At 39.9% G+C, this 16805-nt stretch overlaps 1 protein-coding gene across 4 annotated transcripts in view; it reads left to right on the forward strand.

The window, feature by feature from the left end:
* MICAL2 (microtubule associated monooxygenase, calponin and LIM domain containing 2) overlaps nt 1-16805 on the forward strand; it is a 135191-nt gene that overhangs the window by 60207 nt on the left and 58179 nt on the right. Inside the window, exons 16-23 of one of the 4 annotated variants that reach the window (XM_065683074.1) lie at nt 2425-2496; nt 2966-3112; nt 4222-4326; nt 5861-6079; nt 6325-6426; nt 7021-7152; nt 15251-15358; nt 15792-15872. In XM_065683074.1, the coding sequence (XP_065539146.1) occupies nt 2425-2496; nt 2966-3112; nt 4222-4326; nt 5861-6079; nt 6325-6426; nt 7021-7152; nt 15251-15358; nt 15792-15872 (966 nt within the window). The remainder of the gene's footprint in view (nt 1-2424; nt 2497-2965; nt 3113-4221; nt 4327-5860; nt 6080-6324; nt 6427-7020; nt 7153-15250; nt 15359-15791; nt 15873-16805) is intronic. The other 3 variants (XM_065683075.1, XM_065683076.1, XM_065683077.1) reach the window with 3 other exon arrangements.

The following is a 16805-nucleotide window of genomic DNA, read 5'->3' on the forward strand; positions in this document are numbered from 1 at the left end:
CAAGTTCATCCAGACTGAGTATGAAGTATTATTTATTGTGTAATCCCTAATTCAGTAAAGTAATTAAACGTGTGCGTAGCTTGAGCACAAAATAGGCAATTTGGTTGCTTAAGTAGTGTAATGTAAAGCTGTAGTCAGGGAAATGAACCTTACAAGGGAGACAGACTTTAAAGTAGACAATAATTGCTTCCCAAAAATAAGTATGTCTGCACTATAAGCACATGATCTGCATGCAGATATCTAATTAAAAGATGTGAAAGAGTGAGGGATTTCTGGATTTTGTTACTTACCTGTAAACCAGTGTAGGCATGGAATCGTAGAATAGTTAGGGTTGGTAAGGACCTCAAGATCATCTAGTTCCAAACCCCCTGCCATGGACAGGGACACCTCACACTAAACCATCCCACCCAAGGCTTTGTCCAACCTGGCCTTGAACACTGCCAGGGATGGAGCACTCACAACCTCCCTGGGCAACCCATTCCAGTGTCTCACCACCCTAACAGGAAAGAATTTCCTCTTTATATCCAATTTAAACTTCCCCTGTTTAAGTTTTAACCCATTACCCCTTGTCCTGTCACTACAGTCCCGGATGAAGAGTCCCTCCCCAGCATCCCTATAGGCCCCCTTCAGATACTGGAAGGCTGCTATGAGGTCCCCACGCAGCCTTCTCTTCTCCAGGCTGAACAGCCCCAACTTCCTCAGCCTGTCTTCATACGGGAGGTGCTCCAGTCCCCTGATCATCCTCGTGGCCCTCCTCTGGACTTGTTCCAACAGTTCCATGTCCTTTTTATGTTGAGGACACCAGAACTGCACACAATACTCCAGGTGAGGTCTCACAAGAGCAGAGTAGAGGGGCAGGATCACCTCCTTTGACCTGCTGATCACACTCCTTTTTATGCAGCCCAGGATACGGTTGGCTTTCTGGGCTGCAAGTGCACACTGCTGGCTCATGTTCATTTTCTCATGGACCAGCACCCCGAAGTCCTTCTCCACAGGGCTGCTCCGAATGTCTTCTCTGCCCAATCTGTAGCTGTGCCTGGGATTGCTCCGACCCAGGTGTAGGACCTTGCACTTGGCATGGTTAAACTTCATGAAGTTGGCATCATGCTTAAAATGGGTTAGAAAGGTGCAAAAAATGGGTTAGGAATGGCAAAAAAAGCATAAAGCATTTTAGAAATGGAAAAAAATGGGTTAGAAATGGGCAAAAAATTGATTAGACATGGGCAAAAATAGTTTAGAAATGGCCAAAAATGGCTGAAAACAGGTAAGAAATGGGCAAAAAATAGTAAGAAAAGGAAACAAATAGCTTAAAACAGTTTGAAAGTGCGCCAAAATACGAGAGAAATGGCAAAACATGGCTTAAAGTCGGTTTCAGACAGCAGAAATGGGAGAGAAATGGCAAAGATTGCTTAAAATTAGCCAGAAATGGCTTTAAATGGTTTAGAAATGGGCAAATTGCTTAGAAAAGGACAAAAAAGGCTTAAAATGGATTAGAAATGGGCAAAAAATTGTTTAGAAATAGCAAAAAATGACTTAAAAAGAGTTAGAAGTGGGAACAAATGGGATAGAAATGGCCAAAAGTGGCTGAAAGCGTTTAAGAAACTTACAAGAATGCATAACGAATGGGGGAAAAAAGGCTTCAAACTTGTTAGAAAAGGAAAAAACCAGCTTAGTAATGGCCAAAAATGGCTGAAAATGAGTTTCAAATGGGCAAAAATGGGATAGAAACGGCAAAAATTATTTAGAAGTTGCCAAGCCTGGCTTAAAAGGGGTTAGGAAAGGGCAAAACCAGGTCAGAAATGGCAAAAAATGGCTGAAAACAGGAAAGAAATGGGCAAAAATTAGGAAGAAAAGGAAAAAAAAATGGCTTAAACCGGGTTAGAAATTGACAAAAATGGGTTAGTAAAGGAAATAAAAAAAGGCTTAAAACGACTTAGAAATGGCCAAAAATGGTTTAACTTAGAAAAGACTTTAGTCTAGACTAAAATTCACAGGATAAGTGATGCTGTAATGCCTTTTCCTTCAAGGATGTGTCAGTAATTTATGAATCAGAAACTCTTCAGCACTGAAAGAGGACAAGATAAAAACCAACAATGTAGGGCCTGTGTTCAACAGAGTGTACAAGCATATATTTTCACCCATCAGAGTCCAGTGAGAGCTCCCAGTCAGGGGTTCCAGGGCAGCTTTGACGTATGTGGTAACTCCCATGAGGGCCACCAGCCTCCTCATGTGAGGGTCTGATGAGGCACGCCAGTGCCATGAGGACCCCCGCATGCTAACACTGCTCACCTGGGTTTGCCTTGTTCAACACAGGCCAGACCACACTGCCTGGTTGTGAAAGTTAATATCCTGAGAGGAATTGTGTGGGTAAATCTGGTAACTGCTGCAGTAATCCGTAAACTTGTTTTGGCTTTTCCATTCCAGGTTGAAGGGAAAACGGAAGAAAATGAGTCTAATAAAAGACGTCGAAAAGGTCTTTTTGGTGTCTTCGAGGAGGTTGGTGTTCAGTGGTGTTCAGCCAGTTCCTTGATGAGCACCAGAGCTGAGGAAGCAGTGGGAGTTGAGGGGCTGGGGCTTGGCCTCTTTTGTGCTTGGTGGGAAAGAAAAAGCCAGCCTCTCTCCTTAAAACCTTGAATTTACCATGATGTGCGCTGAAGAAGAGCTAAATTTATTTAAATCATTTGTCAGGGAGGAGAGTATGACCTGAATTGCACTAGTTTTCTTTGAGACCCAAGAATGCTTAAGGTGTTGGCAGCTCTGTTTTATCACTAACACCAATTAATATTCCCTTTCTGCTGTACTCTGGGACCAAAGAGAGTACTTGTTGGTGACTTTGTCATGCTAAACAGTGTCATCTTTAAAATATTATATGGGTTTATTTCCCATTGCCCTTTGCTCTCTCTTTCTCTCTCCGTGAGTGTTGTAGGTAAACTCAGGAAAACCATAGTTTGTTGTTTCCTTGCAGACTTCAGGCTTTTCAAGCCAAGGGACAAATGGGAAAGAACAGAGTGACGGCAGAGAAGGAACAAACCAGAATAAAGTTAAATCAATGGCAACTCAGCTGTTGGCAAAGTTTGAAGAGAATGCGCCAAATACAATTTTTCGGAGGCAGGTATGTCATAGGTGAATGTAAAAGTAATCTCTGAAATTAAACTGTAGTTGCTCCTTGTGAATGTGATGCTATATGCTATATGCAAATTAAAGGTATTCCTTTCAATAGTTAATGAACAAATCTGACTAATATAGATTGACTAATGCATATTAATATACTGTATTAATATATATTTTAATAATAAAGTGTAGTGGAATTGCAATGTCTAGAAATCTTTTGTAAGCCAGTCTGTAGAATTTTTGCGTTGTGTGGAAGTCGTAGCTGACTGCATATGGTATTGCAGAAGGACTTTTTTTTTTCCCCTATATTCTATGCTAAAGGGCTCTACACATCCAGTGGAATCTTTCTTTGTGGAAAATTTAGAGAGCATAGAAGGTAATCTAACCTTTTGTAAGATGTGTCTGCCTGCATTTCCATAAGTAGACATAATGGAATATACTTGTACGTTCAGTGGCATTTTCATGGTTTAAAGATAATCCAGTGCTGTCAAGGTAGGGATCATGAACTCAAAATCACCCTTTAGCTAGTGAGATGGTTTGAGTCAGCTGAGTTTGGATCTGTCACATGAAATATTTGAAGGAAGGATGAACAAGATGTTGAGGTTCCACAGAAGGAGGGGGTTTTCTTAATTCTTTGTGCTTGTATCCATTTTTTTCTTTTACATATTAAAGTCTTCCAGAAGTGTAGGCTTTACATATGTCAAGTGACTTCCGCAGTGTGTGAACTGCTGTTGTTTGCACTCCACCTGGCTACTTGTCAATGTCCTGAGCTTTCTGCATGTGATATGTGTGCAGAGGTTTGCTTGGCCGTGTTGAAGGAGTCCTTGATGCTTTTTTTTTTTACTTTTTGATCATAACCTTTCTAAAAGAATACTGAAAGCGCTGAATTTTAAGTGTATCTTTGATGGTAGAAGGGGTTAATAAAATTGGTCAGTGACAAAACTCTACAAAGCATGTTGTTAAGCTCCATAGTAACGTGTCTTTAAAACCAGCTTTTTATTCTTTCTGCCCCAAAAGACCTTTGAATCCTATTTACTGTCTTCCTTTTTTTTTTTTTTTTCTTCCCTTCCCCTCCATTCTGTCTTTGCAATTTTAAAAATGCTTTACAAGGAGCTAATAGATAGACCAGCCCTGCTCTCTTCTGACCCTCCTGTTAATCCTCGCTTTGCTAAGCCTAAGGATGCAAGTCTTCTTCCTCCTCAACCAAAAAGGCAGGTAGGAACTCATATTGGTAACACCGGACAATCACACTTTTTCTCTCATTGCTGGGAACTCAGTCTTATTGTGTAACTATAGAATATATAAAACAACATGTGGATGTAATCTGCAAAGTAAACGTATATATTTGGCTTAGAATTGTGAAAACCACATTAAAGTTGAAGGCTATTTTATACCTGCTTGACCAGATGAGAAAACTATTTGAAAGAATTAATAACTGTGGGAGGAAATCAAACCAAACCTAAAAACATAGGTGTTGATTTCTGTGTTATCACATCTAGAGTCCAAACTATAGATATAATTACATAGCTACATTTAACGTGTGAGAAAACTACAGCAGTGTCTGAAAATTTGTCTGTGCATGTACTTGATGTTTTGGGCTATTGTAACGTTAACGCAAAGGGAGTTTTCCATCCCAAGAAACCTGACAAAAATATCTGAGATAAAAGCTTGAGCATTGAAAAGCTGATATTGATGCCCAGAGGTTTTAGTTCTTTAAGTAGAACTTGTGATAAGGATTTCTGCTGAAAACTCTTTTGCTGCATCATATACATGGGGCAAAATTTTTGAATACATTGTCTAAATTTTCCTCTTAATACTTCTAATGAAAGCAGTCTTATATCAAATAGTATTGAAATTCACTTTACAGTAGAATTTTAAATTGAAGTAAATACCATGTAGGGGCATTGCAGGAGTAGTCTTCAGTGAAATGGGATCTGCATTGCATATGGAAATCTGCAAATCAGCTTGATGAAAAATGCAAATTCATAAACCAGTTGAGAATTGCTGTTTCAAAGGCAGGTCTATATTCTGAAACATCAGAAGCACACTGCAAGTTGATTGGCATTAGGTTTTTAAATTTTAATTCTGAGAAATTTGGAAAATTTATGTATTTAATTGAATTGGACAGATAGGACAAAGTAGAAGACTCATGAAAAGACCCAACTGGAAGGTAAGACTGAGTTTGATGAAGCTGAATGGATTCAAATGTTTTATTTACTTCAAAAGCTATTCTATATAAAGACTCAAATTCAGAGACCTATTCTGAAATCCTCAATGAAGTCCTTAAAATTATTTAAATCTTAAATACATTATGGCTTGACTTAGGTTAGACTAGATCTAGAATTATGCTGAAAGCTACTGTTGATATCCTTACAAGTTGATTGTAAGTTTAGTTTCAGGCAGATGTAATACTAAAACAAACAAGCAAACAAAATCCTTGCTAAAAACCCTGGAAGGAGATGCAGTGTCATGTTCTTCTGCACTGATGCTAACTGGGGTTATTCATAAAAACTGGCACAAACCTGGAGAAGGATGTCAAGACCTGCATAAGTTATGCAGGACTGATTTATTTCAGTGCATGGATGCAAGCATCAGAGATGCAGTAGATAGTTTGCAAAGAGTGATGTGAGAACATTTTGTTTCTAGCTATGTGCATGACTGTGCTGTGCTTTCAGAAGCATCCTTAAAAGCTGCATATACTGCATGGTAGTGCAGAAAGCAGATTTTTTTCACTCCAAGTGTTTCCCAGTTTCAGGTGGTAGCTAGGAGTGAACACGAGGTCAGGGAACCCAAACAGTCTTTAGATGGTTCTGATCATATGGCCAGGAGAGCAAAGACTGTACAAAAAACAGATACCCAACCCAGTCTGTCAGAAACCTCTGAAAATCTCGCATCTGCCTGTTCTGCTGCATTTGTACTTTCTGGAGTGCTTGAGCGTCTTCAGCACCTGGAGGAAAAAATGAAACAGGTGACAAGCAATTTCTTTTCCTTTCTATCTCTTAATTGCATATGTTAATCTGTATACTGTATTGTCCCTAGATGTGCTGGCTTTTTCTTTATTGACTGTAGGCTATATTAAGACAATGAAAAGTCTTTCTACAAACTTGATATATTCTCATGATGTATGTGACATTAACAGAACCTTCTCTCTCTCTCTCTCTCTCTTTCTTTCTCTTTCTTTTCTTGGCATTCCTTCCCTGGCTCTTATTGCAGAAAAGAGCTCAGACCATAGCAAATAGGGAATTCCATAAAAAGAACATTAAAGAGAAAGCAGCACATCTTGCCTCTATGTTTGGATACATGGAGCTTCCAAAGGTGAATATTAGGATTCGTACCTGAAAAAGTGCTGAGTTAGAAGACATACGAGAAATCATGGGGGGGGGGGGGGGGGAATTTCAGTAGTTTTGTTTCTGATTTTCCTTTCACCTTGGGTGGATCTGAAAAGCAATGTGGATTCCACTGTAACTGGCAAAACACTATGTATTATTCATAATTTGAGGCAAAACACAATCTAAATCATAGGCCTAATCAGAGTATTTTAGCATGAGAGAAATGTTAGAATAAACCATGTCTTCTGCTTAAGTATACACTGGTAGCTCACAGTTTCTAATGAATTTGTAGCTCTCGGTGGAATCTGGCATTTTTATGCTTTGTTATGCTTTCTCCCAGCACTATCTTACCTTACTGTCCACTGTAAATATTTTTAAAAGAAAACTGAGTACAATAGTATAATTTGCCATGAAGGTTTTACCTTGATAATTTTTGTGGCTCCTCCCTGTGCAGAAATAGAGGAAAAAGAACAGAATTATAGTTATCCTATTTTTTTCATGCATGACTTTGAAATTACTCTCTTAACCTCTGCTAATGTCACTGTCTCTTGGATAACTTTCCTGTTTCTGCTTTACACAGAATAAACTATCTACTAAAGGCTTATCCTATTCTCAGCCCCCAACTCCTTCTTGCCCTCCAGCTCATGACTCAGCTGCTGCCTCTTCTCCGTCATCTGTTGATTCAGCTTCCACTGCTATTCCTTCTAGACAGGTACTCTGTTAACAGCTTTTTCTTGTTAAATCCAAACGTGTTGCTAAAGCTGCTTAAGAAACTGCTTGGATGGAAGGTGCTGCCAGCAGATCTGTTGTATAGGTTGCATTTCACATTGGAATAAAATTTTATTTTATTCACTATTGTTAATTCTGCATGTTTGTAGGAGGAAAGTCATTGTTAAAAACTGTTCAGGTATTAAGCTGAAGACCAAAGCAAATAGCTAATAAAATTTTTACTTCAGTTCTGAAAATTTTGCATTGCTGCTTACCTTAAATGTTCTGTTGTTGGACAGTACTACAGACATACCTAGCAGAGAAAGAGCTTCACATTTTATAGCTAACTGGATGTTATGGGATCAATTAGATGTTCTTGGATAGCATTTGTGTTTGGTTGTTTTTTCTTTTCATAAGAATATCTGTCTGGACTGCAGGGGGGAACCTGCACAGTAATGTTGGTTTTAACTAGAAATTGTATGAACACTTGTAGATACAGACCAATTTCATTGTTTTGTTTGTTTGTTTGTTTATTTGTACTTGAAACTTGCTCCTGCACATTATTTGCTAGAATACAGGTTTTTTTGTAACAGGAAACTTTTACAGAGAGGAAACATGCATACTCTGAATGAAAGCGGTTATGTAACACTTGAATTAGATATTCAGTTCTTACTACTTGTGCTGATGTTAGAAGGGGCTGTGCTTTTATCTGTGGAAGTTAGGATGATATTGGCTTCTAACTGCCTTTGTTTTAGAAGGATTTTAATTGAAGAAAGTTTGTTTTTCAGCTTTTCAGGGCAGGGACAGACCTGGGTTCCCAGTATTGAATAGAGTGGGTGAGGAAACTAAGGTGGAAACATCATTTTTTCTAGGAATATTGAAGGTAATTGCTGTGACTCAGTGCACGTGCTGCTGGAGCTGGTAGCTCTGCTGCCTGACACATGAAAGAAGTGCAATTCAGCAAAATTGGGTACTGTCTGCATTTACTGGGAGGAGAAGCAAAGCATTCTGCTTTTGTTGTATTCAAATAACAGTAGTTTTATGAATTACTCATGAGTGTTGCCCAACTTCAGGCAAGCCATGGGTGGGCAGGATCATTTAGTGGAATGGTCTAGGTATTTTAAGGTTATTTTGCACCATATTGTTAGTGCTGGTTGGAAATTGGGCTCACAGCCCCATCAGTAACCAAGAAGCTAGGTACTGAGCTGATTTGCGGTTTGCAAAGTCATGTCCCTCAGTTGAGATGGATCTGTGTTGAAAAGACTCCCTCTCATTCTCCAGGAAAATATAGGCTACAGAGTCCTTCAAGGACACTGCAAGCCCAGCAGGTGCCTTACTGAAGTAATCCCCTAATTCTCTTCAGCTTCAAAGTAAATCCTTTGCCTGGATTTACCTCTTACTTTCTGTGACCTAGGAGGTATAGCATGTGATGGGTTTTAAGCTAAGTAATGGTTTCAAAATATAGGGGCCTGTTGCTCATTTTATTTGGACAACCATTGTGGCACTGCAATGAGAATAAATTAAAAAAAAACCAAAGTATATGAACAACCCTTTAACGTATGAGAACTAAGTTTTTAATCATATGGAAACTCTGTACAGAGCCATAATTTTACTGGGTTTTAAAGTTTTTTTCATAGAGAGTGTTTGGCCTGAGCAGTCATTTTTGGAAGTTTTAATCCAACTGCTTTTTATTTTAACTACACTCACAGCCTTTTATTAGCTTGCCATTGTATTTGAATGATGCAGCAATATTTTGTTATGACTTGATTTCAGTCAGGCTGAGTTTATGTCAATTGAAAAATGCTCTCCATTCTGCCATTACTCCAGAGGTGATGGCAGAATGCAGCACAGCTGCTGAGGCAAGAAAATCTTGTTCTGTCACCAGTACAGAAAATATACATTCATCTCATTTGGTAAATATTTAGGTGGTTAGGTAGGACTACGTGTATTCTTTGGCAGATCTACGTGTATGAACATCTTGATGCCTAGTATACTGCTCCATAGGGTTGCATAGGCTCAGGTCTTCTTGTACGCTGTATGCATTACATACGTCTACATATGGTGCATTTGGCACAGCATATTTGGGAATTTTTAAATAGCAGGTCTGATAATGAACAGTCAAGCTTTAACTTTCCTCCCCTTTGAGGAAGATGCTACAGGGGTAACTTAGAGGGAGCTGAGGGGTTAGACAGGGTCAGTCAGCCATGGTGTCTGCACAAAGCTGTTGCGGAGAAGGGGAGGGTACCTGTCCTCCATGCTCAGTTTCGGCACAGTAAGGGGTGAAGGACAGTCACTATGGAAACAGAGATTCAGGTGAGGCTTGGGGATGAGGATAGGAGACCCCTAGGAGATCCCCTGCAGTGTGCAGCAGGTTATGTTTGGAGCAGGTTATGCCAATGTGCACTTTACACAAGTAAAGTGGATCTGTCCTGAGGACAGGTGATGAACTAAATGGTTCTATGGACCTATGTCTAGGACCCTTACTTGCACTGGTGATGTGCTGGTGAGGTGTTAATGGATGTGCAAGACTTTTGTTCTCCATACTATTTATTCATGTGCTATGAGGTTGGTTCAGTCCTGTGACACCCATTACTTTAGCTTTACCTCTCTCTGGCAACTTAATTTCTGTTTCTCTTTCAGTTACACAGGCCTTGTTTTGGCTTATCTTTTGTTATTTCTCAAGCAAAATTTTTCCAGAAGCAGGTTTCTTACTGCTGTTTTACTGTGAGAGTATCAATTTTTCAGAGAACACCTGCTGAGCCTTGATTTCATAACAAGCAGTCTGTCTGCGCCCTTTCATGGTTAACTTCTTGTCCCTGGGTTTTGTCTTAAGATTGCGCACTTTTTGGAACATGAAAATTTTATCCTACTCTAAAACACTGGCTAAATGTGCAGCACTGTAAAATAAAATTGGATCATGTTTCAGGTGCGCAGTGCACATTTGCAAGTGCTATGCATGATAATTTAACAGTATGTTTGGACTTCTCTGCTCTGAGTATGCACTGGTAATTAATTGCCTGTGTTTATGTTATCTTGCGGTTGGGGTTATAGGAGTCAGAATTTCTATTTCTGGTCCCTGTTCTGAGAGATACCACGAGGTAAGTCTAGACTTTGGTGAGAAAAAGGGCTGCAGGATTGCTAAGCAAGCAGAACAAGCTTCTGCATGTCCCTCTCACTGTTTCTGCATTTTCCCAGCAGAAGAAAAGATAGAGGAAGTCTTCTGAGTTTTAGTAAGATTTCATGAGAGATGACCTATAAATATCAGTACCCTCCCATTCTTTAAGTAGTTAGAACTGTCACTGTAATTTCAAGTGGGTACTGAGATTGTTATGAGACACGACAATCCTTTGCAACTGTTGAATTTTCACTAGAGTGATATTAGTTATGGTGCCATATTTATTGAAAATGGTGGCTAAGAAATCATACTGTCTTATTACAGAAACCTGTTGTTGAGCCTCAGTCCTGAAAGGAGCACTTGAAAGGAAGGCTATGGAAGCATATTGTTTCTTCTAAAGGCATACAGTCATTACAATTTATTAAGAATTTGCTTCTACGTCAAAGTATATGCAAGTTGCCAGTAATAATCAAAGCTACCTTCTAGCTTTAATCAGTTGTCAAAATTCACATAGGTAGAATTATGAAGGAACAAATATTATATTACAGGCCAGGCTTTGGTTATTCCTGTTTTCTATTTAAAGTTGGATTTGACCTTCAGAAAACTGCGTTCATCTGAGCTTTGCATACGTGGATCCACACCATATGTCATAAGAACTATGATGTTGCAATCAGTAGGCTTTGCTGCCTGCGGTCTTTGGACCAACTGCTTCCCTTCAGTGAGGTGACTAATTACCCACAGGGCTTGGGTGTTTTCTACACACAGTAACTTATTACTCAAATGTTGTTTATCTCAGAGGTAAAACATATGTAGCAGGTGGTACCAAAAGTAAATAAATACCTCTCTAAGCTGAATAAGACCAGGAAAATCATTAAGGATGTGAAACAACAAAGGGGAAGCACTGTATGCTTTTGGAGGCAGAGAGTGTATTTCCTTTGTTTTATGAAAATACTACCAGGCATAATTGTTTGTTGGCTGTGGTGTTACAAACAATAACACAGGGAAACACAGAAGGCAGCTTTCGCTTCCCACATTAATAACCACTCTGATCAACCTGTTGAAAAGCTTTGGTAATATGTCATTGACAGGTCAAGTCTTTGCAAATCACACACGCATGGTGGGTTTTTAAGTGTTTTGTTGCGTTTTTTTTCTGAAATTTACCGTGTAAGGTAACTCTAAGATTCCTTTCCAACAAAGGGTTTAAAACTGATGGTATAAACCTGCTTGAATTGTGAGCAGTAACCTGCTATTTATTGATAGTGGCCCCAGCACTACAGAATTGCAGGGTTGTGTGGCACTTCATGTACACCAGTAGCCTCAAGTTTAGTAAGTGCTTGAGCAAAATATAAAACCTATTATGTGTATAGTGAGTTTCTAGGGTACATGAGTAGCATCAGGCTGGCAGAGATCTGTGTGCTGTCAAAGCTAAGCTGTGTAAGAGCTGACAGGTTCTCTGCAGGAATGTGTATAGATTTTGGGGTCAGACCCTCTCTCCTGCAACTGGAATTTATTACACTTACATGATTACATGGGTGAGGGTGTTACTGAAATCCTTGTCCATAACCAGGGTGAGTTTTAGAGAAGACAAGGTTGCTCAGTGGTTTTGCTGTTGTCGTATTAGGGCAGAAGTCACTAGCCTTGTGGGCTAGACCCCGTCCCTCCCATTCTCTGCAGGTTTCTGCAAGTGCTCGTGAGGTGGCCTGGTGGCTTCTTCTCTTTCCTTGATGTTTCTATTTTGTAATTGAATTGCTTTTGAATAGAACACAATAGAATATTTTGGTTGTAAGGGATGTACCATGATCATCTAGTCCAACTGCCTGACCAGTTCAGGGCTGACCAAATGCTAAAGCATGATACTAAGGGCATTGTCCAAATGCCTCTTAAACACTGACAGGTGTGGGGCATCAACCAGCTCTCTGGGAAGCCTGTTCCAGTGTTTGACCACTGTTTTGGTGAAGTAGTGCTTCCTAATGTCCAGTCTAATCCTCCCCTGATGCAGCTTTGAACCATTCCCAAGCATCCTATCACTGGATACAGGAAGAAGAGATCAGCACCTCCTCTCCAGTTCCCCTCCTCAGGAAACTGTAGAAAGCAATGAGGTCACCCCTTAGCCTCCTTCTGTCCAAACTAGACAAGCCCATAGTCCTTAGCTGCTCCTCACAAGACTTGCCTTCCAGTGCTCCCACCAGCTTTGTTGCCCTCCTCCAGACACGTTTAAGGAACTTCACATCCTTTTCCAGTTTTGGGGCCCAGAGCTGCACACAACACTCAATGTGAGGCTGCGCCAATGCTGAATACAGTGGGATAGTCCCCTCTTTTGAACTGGTTGCTGGTGCTGTGTTTGCACTCCATTATGGGGTTTTACCCTCTCGGCTGCCAGGGCACACTGCTGGCTCATACTGAGCCTGCTGCCAGCCGTCAGTCCATGATCCCGTTCTGCAGGGCTGCTCTCCAGCCACCCCTCTCCCAGTTTATACTTGTGCCTGGCATTACTCTATCCTGAGTTCAGAACTTGGCATTTGGACTTGGTAAATTTTATCCCCTTAATCATTGCCCAGTGCTCCAATCTATCTAGGCCCCTCTGCACATCACCTGGAAGGTGTGGTGCCAAGGTTGTAGCAAATCGATCTCCTCTTGTCTACCCACATACCTGATTCAGTAAGGAGAACCAGTAGAGATCTTTCCCCGCTAATGTGGCCTTATTAGACAATTTGTATAAAGTGAGATCCAATCAGTCCTCAAGACCACTTGCCTCCTGCCCTTCCCGCTGGTGAGTAGCAATGATGTTTGTGGTGGTGGTTATAGGAGACAAGAGTAGTCAGCAATCTTTTGGTTGCTAGATGAAATTGAAATCCCACTTGCTTTTACATGGAATGTGAGTTCACTTTCATTACAATAACATTTCCTTTTAATAACATTTTTTAAGTATGTACAAAGGTGCAATTTTCTTGTTTTGACTGCTTTAATGTTGAGGTAGATTGCTCCAATGGGTGGAGAACAGAAATCAACCAACCCGAAAAATTTCAAGGTGCAGTTTAGGCTTAAGGATACTTTTCCTGAAATTCAACTACTTGTACTCTAGGCACAGCCTTATTGTTCAAGTGATTGCTCCAGCATTTAACTAGTTCAAGGTAAACTTTTTGCTTCAGCTAACTCCAGAAGCTTTCTTTTACCTAGGAGCTCATAGGTAGTAAGTTGTACATGCCCTAAAAGTCACTCAGCATATTCTTAGGGGCAGAATTTGGGGAGGAAAATTTTGTCTTCTATGATCAATACAAAGGAGCATAGTTTTCCAATACAAAGGAGCATAGTTTTCCTGTAGTAGCAAGTAGCACTTCTTCTGTTGGCTAATAATCTAGCGTACCACTTGGGACAGCACTATGGTATGTAATTAACAGTTTACTTTGCTGTTCTTACCTTGCAAGTTCTGCAGATATTGAACAACATTTTAAAGTCTTTTTATAATAAGCAAAACCAAACAGGACAGAAATTTGTTCCTTTGAATAGCCTTTTTTGTCTTAACATGCATATTTGGACCTACCTGGATAATAAGTTAATTATAGGATAACTCTCAAAAGATAAGGGAAGCTGTAAGGAGCTGGACATACTCCTCTGGATTATATTTTTTTATTAGCAAGAATATTTTTATCTGTCATAACTTTTGAAAACACACCCACAGTGCATCATAGTTGTTTTAAACTTGATAGAAAATGTTTCAGAATTACTTTAAGGTAGCATAAATACCATAAATGCCTTTATATTTTTCTCCTTTCTTCATGGTAGCTTTCTGATATTTGAAAACCTTTCTGTTAGGAAGACTTGGTGTAGTGGCAGTAAAAAAATAATATCACTGACAAGTGTGAGACTTTAAGATTTGGAGGTTTTGGGAGGCAAATGGAGCACAGTATATGAGACAGTGGATCCTCTGGGAAATAAAAAGAATGTTCTGACTTCAGAAGCAGAATACCAGATCCATGGCCTTCCCAGGATTGTGCTTGCTGCCTTTGCTACCAGAGAGGTTGTGGGATCTTATGTTGACTATAAAACTAAAATCAAAGTCACTACAGCAAATTTGGTTTAGGGTGGAAAATATTTCTATAGCTCTATGAAGTCTTCACAATCTTTTTTTCCAGGAATAGGGAATTAGGATACCTACCTGCCTGCCTGTCAGACACACACCCCCCTTTCTACTGTTCCGCTCCCCAGGCATGTGTTTTGGCAAGGAAGCCTGGACCATGCAGTCAGTGATCTGGTGGTGGTGCATTTGGAGCCACAGCCTTAAGAAGTGCAGTCTCCTTGCAGGCCTGTCTATTTGATAAATTTGGTTAAAAAGAGCCTAACATTTGTGGCTGCTATAGTGTGATGAAGCAGATTAAAGGAGATGGCTTCCTGTCATGAACATGGTTTCTCCAGTTTTCCTTGGTATTTAGTCAGTGGGGAAGAGGGAGAATGGTTGTTTTGTGAGCATCAACAAAATGTTTGTATGTGGGATTTCTACTACGTTTTCATAGGATGTTTCCTGAAATGCCACGGTCTGTAGTCTGGTAATGTAAAGTTTAGTCCCCACTCTTGTTAAATACAACAACAAACTTCCAAGAAGTCAAAGTGAACAACAGGGTTTGGTTTTTTTCAGTGTATCAGAACAGTCCAACCCTGATAGCCAGGCAGTACCTCCCAGCTCAGCCTTTTACAGGCATGGCAGAAGGACCGTGCTGTGGGAGTGTTTGCTCCCAGCAGTTGTTTCTCCATCGTTTCACAGAGAAGTGTGTGAGCTGCACGGAAACCTTCTGAGGCCACCAGCTGGACCATGCTGATAACAAATGAACATGCTTGTGCTCTGCTAGACTTTGGCTCTGCTCTTTCTCCTAGCCTCTCTTTATCGTTGTTTTCATGTTTTTGAATCATTCTTGTCCTTTTCTTGTTAAATTCTTTTTCAAGAAGAACTAAAGCTCTTCCTTCTATTCTTCATCTTCTCTTTTCTGGTTAGATGACTGTAGGAAGGGTATCATGTGCAATTGGAGCTGTGGCTGAAGTTCTTGTCAATCTGTATGTGAATGATCATAGACCCAAGCCACAGCTTAACCCCCTTGAACTGGTAAGACCAAACCCAAAAAGAAGCAATAACTCGATTTGAAAGAGTGGTGTTTCAAGAACTAACATCCTAACTTAAGACTGTGCCTGTGGAGCACTTCAAGCATTATGAAAGGTCTTAGTCTAACATTTATTAAGGAATCAAGTGCATACTGGCAAAATATGCTGATGTGTGGATGTGCTGGAAATGTTGTTCACAGTGTCTTCTATTTATATTTTTATTATTTGCATGTATTAAAACTTCAGGAGGCTTTTATTAAACGTAATTACTGGTACAGTTAGTAAGAGAAGGCAATTATTAATCAGGGTAGCTTCTAAAGAAAGTTTTGTTATAGTGTATATTTATGCAGTAATTTTTAACACACAAATGCTGAATCACTGTGCCTCATTTTGGAGAGCTGTTTTTAAACTCTGACACTGTTCTGTGTTGAATTCAGAAGCAGACTCTGGACAGAGCTACAGGTTCTTGCCCCATTCCTCATTCTCCATCTTCTGCCTCTACTGCTCAGAGCTGTCAGGTATTGGGAAGTGAAGTAAGATGTTGTGTTTTGGTGATGACACTTATCTATTAGCCATCACAAACTCAGTTGCTTGCACTTCACTCTAACTATCTGTTCTATTAACACTGTATTTTCAAAAACATATATATATGGGTATATTTTCCCATTTGCATGGTTATTCATTTGGGAAGTTTCATGCTCTGAAATGATCCATCACAGCAAAATGGATTATTGATGGCAGATTTGGAATAAGGTCCTTAACTTTTAAGCACAAGACAGTGTGACAATAAAAATCGTGACTTGAACTTAACATTATGAAGTTGTTCCAAGGTTGCCTTTTGACAGCAAACTAAAGATGAGTTGTGTGGACTATGTGCTGATGTCTGAATGTGCCTGGACTCTGTCAAGCCTATGCCTCCTTTGTCCCATGCATAGAACCTCTCCTGTGGCAGTGGGGATGGTGGAAAGGAAAGGAGATGGTGATGGCTGTGGTAGAGACAGGTTGCTCGTCTGTACTGACTTATAACTAATGCAAAGTAACATCTTCATACCTACCTCTAATAAGAAAAAGGAAAGTGAGTGGCATCTAATTAGTTTTGAATTTATTTTTCTGTACCTTTTTATTTTTTCTGTAGCTTTTGCATATATATCCAGAGAGGGTAAGATGTATGGCAATTAAAGAATGATGATTGACAGCCCAGATTCCACAAAAACTTTCACAATAGATTCCAGTTGTAAATATGGATCATATTTTCAACTCCAGAAGTTAAAAATATTCTGAATGTCTGTGGAAGGAGTGAAAATGATTTTTTTTTTTTTTTAAACAAACCAAGCCCCAGCTTGGGCTGTAGTCTTGGGAGGAACGTGTCTGAGAGGGGAAGCATGTCTGCAGCAATGAAAATAGTTCAGACACCAGCATTAAAGACTATCAGGTTTTCTTCCTGGACCTTA

The sequence above is a fragment of the Lathamus discolor genome, chromosome 6, assembly GCF_037157495.1.
Source record: "Lathamus discolor isolate bLatDis1 chromosome 6, bLatDis1.hap1, whole genome shotgun sequence".
In the NCBI taxonomy this organism is placed as follows: domain Eukaryota; kingdom Metazoa; phylum Chordata; class Aves; order Psittaciformes; family Psittacidae; genus Lathamus; species Lathamus discolor.